The sequence below is a fragment of the Muscardinus avellanarius genome (genome assembly GCF_963383645.1).
Source record: "Muscardinus avellanarius genome assembly, chromosome: 11".
Taxonomy (NCBI): Eukaryota; Metazoa; Chordata; class Mammalia; order Rodentia; family Gliridae; genus Muscardinus; species Muscardinus avellanarius.
Window position 1 is genome coordinate 31,237,679 of NC_137797.1, and position 6,516 is coordinate 31,244,194.

The 6,516-nt window shown below is 35.5% G+C and overlaps 1 protein-coding gene across 4 annotated transcripts in view; it reads left to right on the forward strand.

The window, feature by feature from the left end:
• The window catches only part of DCN (decorin), a gene marked incomplete at its 5' end in the record, with an annotated part of 32,990 nt that extends 26,701 nt beyond the window's left edge, over window positions 1-6,289 (forward strand). For 3 of the 4 annotated variants that reach the window (XM_080705385.1, XM_080705386.1, XM_080705387.1), the window contains 3 exons: window positions 369-462; window positions 3,552-3,690; window positions 6,011-6,289. In XM_080705385.1, coding sequence (XP_080561511.1) covers window positions 369-462; window positions 3,552-3,690; window positions 6,011-6,205 — 428 coding nt within the window. In that variant the 3' untranslated portion in view covers window positions 6,206-6,289. The remainder of the gene's footprint in view (window positions 1-368; window positions 463-3,551; window positions 3,691-6,010) is intronic. The other variant, XM_080705388.1, reaches the window with a different exon arrangement.
• Window positions 6,290-6,516: the final 227 nt, after the last annotated feature.

The following is a 6,516-nucleotide window of genomic DNA, read 5'->3' on the forward strand; positions in this document are numbered from 1 at the left end:
GCTCATTCCCCTCTAGGATAGCTTATTTCTTTTAAGAATTACAGTGTTAGCCCATTAAAAAGGTGAAAGAGGATTAATGAGATTCAAAGTTTGATTTTAGTTCTATAATTAATAAGGACAAGAATCTATCATGATGAAAACAGTTCATGATTTTATGAAAGTCCATTTTATTAAAGTAGAAAAGGCTTATACTACTTTTAAAAGCATGCGTTATTATAAAAATAATGTAGGACAAAAGATGAAAAGAAAAACTAATTTATCAAAACTCTAGGATTTTTAGAAAACCTATGGCATAAGACTGCATGAATCTCTATATTCTCTATTTATGTTTATTTGCTAATTCAGCATCTTATGTTTCCATATTCCAGGTCTTCCTCCTTCCCTTACTGAATTACATCTCGATGGCAACAAAATTGGCAAAATCGATGCATCTAGCCTGAAGGGACTGAATAATTTGGCTAAGTAATATATTCTCTCATCATTTTTAATCAGAAATTGATTGATCATATTAATGCCCACATCTTCAGAAACATGGTGATTTATTTTTTTAAAAATTTTTCCATATTTTATTGTTTTTGTGTCTAATAAGCTCAAACTCAATCACTATAATTATTTGTTGAAAAGCAAGTCAATGGAATAGTATAGCTTCTGTCAACACCAAGACTGTCTTCATATTTTCTTTCTTTTTTTTTTTTTTTTTTGGTCTTTTTGGACTGGGGATCGAACCCAGGGCAGTGCACTTGGCAGGCAAATGCTTTGCCAATGAGCTACATCCCAGCCTGACTGTCTTCATATTTTATAAATGTCATATTGATTTTAGCTCTTATATGCAAAGTTTATTTTAATTAGGCAAGATTTTAATTAAAGGTACTCATGTATGTAAATGTACTCAATATATTCTGACAGTGGCATCAAACAGATTAATGAAGTTATGTTATTCCAATATTGAAAATTATAAAATGCAGGCTATCAAGATATAGAAATATCAGGTATGCCACTGGTTACTATTATAATCATTATAACGAAATTATTTAATCCCCATTCTCTGAAGAGCTTAAAATAAAATATTTACACATTTAATGTAGACCATCAAGAAAATAATTTGGAGAAGCTCTCAACTTTATTTATTTATTTATTGTAAATGACCACCAGTGTCTGCATTCTAACTTAACTTTAATCTCTCTATATCAGCAATCTGGCTAAGTAATAAAAAGAGAAATGTACTGGTAAGCTTTGTCAGTTGTCTCCCTGGAATACCCTGCTCATGATGTGCAAAGATCGCTAAGTGTTCTTGCAGAGAGCATTCCCCCCGCGGCACTGTGTCAAATCGACTCACTTCTTCTTCTTGTGTATAAACATCATGGTAGATAAATAAATATAAAGTGCATTCTTGTATTTTTTTGAAAACTACCTATGCCTGAATGGATGTATAAAATAGCTTTTCCCATTTCTGTGGATAGTTCTCAGTGTGTAGTGAGCACATTTTTGTGAATATGTCTACTCTCTATTACACTGGTGTCTCAAATAATAACTGCATTATGTAGCTATTTTAACTTCAATCTACAATCTCCAAGGTAGAAAACACTCTTCAGAATAGTATTATGCATCATTATGTATCACCTGCCTTTTCATTTTTGATTAGGTTCCTCTAGCTACAGAAAAATGTAGGCAGAAAAGTTGCATTATTTATTTCATTAATCTGTCTTTAAAATGGTTATTATTGATGTACTATTAGTAGTAGTAGCAGAAATAGTATTAGTGGTAGGGATAAAAATATTTTCAAGTTCTAAATATAACAAATTATTCATAATATATGTGTTTTGTATAGAAATAGCATAACTTCATCTAGTACTGAAAGTGGAATGGAGATTTAACTCAAAATTCTGCTTTAGAGGAATTTTCCCATTCACCCTAAGAAATAGGTTGCAAGAAAATAGTGCAAGTCTTTTTTTTTTATGTTTTATACCCAAAACATGCCAACTTCTCTGGGCTCTAAAGTCCCATCTACTCTGAGGGGACATCACAGAACAGAACCCTCATATATAATGCATTTAATTTAAAAATATGAACCAAAACTTTGAGTGAGTTAAACTAGAAGGACATGTAGTGGAATGGCAAAGGGGACAAGAAATAGGCACCTGGGTCAGAAGCAGGATTGTTGGAACCAAGGTGAATTGTGAGACTAATAGATTTTCATTGAGGAACATTTTTTAAACTAATGCAGGTTCTGTGAACCTTTCTAGAATGCAGGTATATTGATTTTTTAAAATACAGTAACTTTTATTTTCTATGAGTAAATTTATATGATAAATATACAATAGCTCCATTTCCAAAGTGATCTGTAATATTACTTTTAATTAGCTCTCAAACAAATTCACTATATTGTTTATATATTGAAATCAATCCAACAGCTGTTTATTGAGCCTGCCAAACACAATGTTAGAACTGGATAAACCATAAGACAGTCACTATTCCAAAGAAGAGACATATAAGTTTGCAGATCTTTGAAACATAGCACCTTATGTTTTACAAAAGGTTGACCATAGGATGCTCTAGCATTTACAAGAGGTACCTCAGAGTCATCTCAAGGGAGGTACCACTGAGTTGAGGTCTTAAAGACAAGTGGGCTTTGTCTAAAGTCAGGGAGGTTGGAAGTCACTGTTAACAGAGGAAATCGTAGAAGCTAAACCAAACTGCCCTTTTCCATCCATGTGTCTAAACACACAGTGCCTGCAGAAAGAGAAGGTACATATGTTTCCTCTAATATGCCCAAACTAGGGAACATAGAGGATACCAGTGGGACTCCAGATAATGGAGGGGAAATATCAGAAAAGTTTGAATGGAAAGATAGGCGAGGAGGAAGGCTGAACTTGATTAATGAGGGTCTACATCCGAATATGTGTAAAATTATGAATATGGCATGGTTACCCTGGACAACCATTGGTGGGAGGGGAAAAGGGAAAATGGGAGCGGGATGGAGAGGGCACCAAGTATAGTTTAAATATATACCATTTATGTTCAATAAAAATTTGTTTAAAAATGTAAATATATATATATATATATATATATATATATATAGAGAGAGAGAGAGAGAGAGAGAGAGAGAGAGTCCAGAGCTTTTTTTTTTTTTTTTTTTTTTTTTTTTTGCAGTACTGGGGTTCCTGGAAGCCCTTCTACCTCCGGGCTACACTCCCAGACCTCTTTTTACATTTTATATTTGGAAACAGGGTCTCCTAAGCCAGCACGCGCAGCTGGCTTCGAACCTGCGCGATCCTCCTGTCTCTGCCTCCCAAGCGCGGGGATTACAAGCGTGCGCCACCACGCCCGGCCTGGGCTTTTAAAAGCTCATAGAATCACCAGGCAAAGTGGCACATGCTTGTAATTCCAGTACTTGGGAGGCTAAGACACGAGGATCACAGGTTCTCAGCCACCAGCCTCAGCTACTTAGTGAGGTCCTCTGGAAGAAAAAAAACAAAAACAAAAACAAAACAGTGCCTGTGTAAAAATTATCTGTGTGTGGTACTTTCATTCATTTATGTCTTCTGTTGCAGGTTGGGACTGAGTTTCAATAGCATCTCTGCTGTGGACAATGGTTCTCTGGCTAATGCTCCTCATCTGCGGGAACTTCACTTGGACAATAACAAGCTTATCAGAGTACCAGCTGGGCTGGCTGAACACAAGTACATCCAGGTAATGCAAAGCCTATCCTTACCAAGAAGTCTAGAAAGCAAACTATCTCTACTGAGCTTTTGGGAGGCAGGAAGCTCTGCCTAGAAAAGAGTTTCTACAGTGTCATAGTCAACTAGGTTACTATTATAAATTCCCTTAAACTGGGCAGATTCAACATATATTCCTCAAAGTTCTAGAGGTTGAAATCTGAGATCAGGCTGCTAGCATGGTGGGGTTCAGATGAGGACCCATTTACAGGTTGCAGGATGTCAGTATAAAGTTTTGTCTTCATGTGGAGATAGAGAGCTGGCTATTTATGTGTGTGTGTGTGTGTGTGTGTGTGTGTGTGTGTGTGTGTGTGTGTCTGGTATTTGAACCCAGAAGTCCTTTATCACTGAGCTACATCCCACACATTTATTTATTTATTTATTTTTAATTTTGAGGGGATCTCACTGAATTGACAAGGATAGCTTCCAATTTGTGCTCCTCCTGCCTCAGCCTCCAGAATTGCTGGTTTATAGGTGTGGCTCATTATGTCCCACTCTGACCTCCTGTGATAAGAGCAGTAATCCCATTCATAAAGTCCCCTCCTTCAGATCCTAATCATCTCCCAAAGGCCCTACCCTCTAATGCTGCCTTACTGGAATTAGAATATCAATACATGAATTGGGAAGAGGGTAGTAGAAAATGTCACCCATTGTTTAGAAAGATCTTTTTGATGTTTTCACATAAATATTCATTCTAGTTTTATAAAAAAAAAACCCAAGTATGATTACTGTGTTTTAAATTTTGTGCTATTTCTTTGAACATACTATAATGCTTGCTGCCAAATAAAATATATTTTAGGAAGTATAGTAATTTCTGAGCACAGAGTAGTGTAACAAATAAATACTTGTTGCACAAGATGACATAATACATAATTTATTGGCATAAAACAAAATAATAGTTTTAATTTTTTTTTTTTTCGGGACTGGGGATGGAACCCAGGGGCATTTGACCTATGTGCTACACCCTCTGCCCTATTTTTTATTCTTTATTTTTGAAACAGGGTCTCACTGAGTTGCAGAGGCCCTCACTAAGTAGCTGAGGCTATCCATGAACCGTGATCCTCTGGTCTCAGCCTCCTGAATGCTGGGATTACAAGTGTGAGCTACCACGCCTGGCTTAACTTTTGCTTTTGCAGATATCATATAGCTCAAAAGAGATATGAAGTAGTAATGTGCTGAATCAATCTCATATGGATTATCAAATTACAGTGCTTAATAAGGATAAGAGGACTTGTGTCAATGTTCTTCTGTGGTGATAATGTTTTACATTTTGCATATCTATATATAAAAGGCATGTTTACTAGTTTAAGTGGTGATAATAATTTCATATACAGTATGACTTCCATCATGACTTTAAGATAATAAAATTTTTTTTATTCAAATGGCTTGTTTTAAAATACTCAATAAAAATTATTCCTAGATCTTAAAGATAGCCTTTATTTATATTTTCAGCTTTTTAAAATATGTTTCTCACGCCTGGCATGGTGGCGCACGCTAGTAATCCTCGCGCTTGGGAGGCGGAGACAGGAGGATCACGCAGGTTCGAAGCCAGCCGCGCTGGCTTAAGAGACCCTGTTTCAAAAATACAAAATAGGTCTGGGAGTGTAGCCCGGAGGTAGAAGAGCTTCCAGGAACCCCAGTACCACTAAAAAAACAAAAAAAGAAAATATGTTTTTTTCAGGAAATTACAAAGCTAATTAATTCTAAAATTATGATTCAGAGAAAATATATTAACACTTTTTTAGGTAAAAATCATATTATATAAGTTACCTATTTGGTAATCTACATAAATTTTGCTTGACTAGGGTTATCTTTTATTCTGCGAGAAACAATGACAATCAATCACTAACCTATTTTGACTATTGTTGAGTTGTGACAGAAATTAAAAATTAAATTGACATAGAAAAATTTATACCAACTAGATTTAAATCAAGTGTATGATTTATAAGGCTGAAACAAACTTTTTCTTGAAGATGGATTCTTTTACAATGGAATCTTTGGCAGTGATGGTGGATTACAATGGAATCTTTGGCATTATCTTAATGGTTGATCATAAAATACATTTCAAATAAAGAAATTACAATGAATTATAGTTCAATATTCTTCAGAGTAGAATTTTTAGCATAGAAGATTAAGAAAAAGTAACTTTGGAAAGGAAGAGAGAAATCAGAAGTTTCTTTTAGGAATGTTGAAGCATTCAGGCTAAAAGACGAAAACACTGAGATGAATATTTGCACGAAGGGCCTCAGTACAGTTAGAAGAAAATAATTCTTCTCCATTGCCTCTTGCTGCAGGTTGTGTATCTTCATAACAACAATATCGCTGCAGTTGGACCAAACGACTTCTGCCCACCAGGATACAGCACCAAAAAAGCTACTTATTCTGGTGTGAGTCTTTTCAGCAACCCGGTCCGGTACTGGGAGATCCAGCCCTCCACCTTCCGATGCGTGTACGTGCGCTCTGCCATTCAGCTCGGAAACTACAAGTAACTGCCAAGAAGGGCCTCACTTTTATAACCTGGCAAAATCCTGTTAATGTCATTGCTAAAGATAAAAAAGGAATGAAAGCTAAATATTGGGAACTTACTGTATTGTGGATGTTTTTTCCACATGACTTATTATGCATAAAGTCAGATATGCAGTTTAAATAATTGCCTACAATAAAAAAAATTTTGCCTGCCATTTTCAGAATCATTTTTTGAAGTTAACGAGGTTAAGGGAGATACTACAGATATTCTTATTTTACCATGTGTAAAATTCAGAGTCACTATATATGTCAATGGTGTAATGAGGCTTTTCTC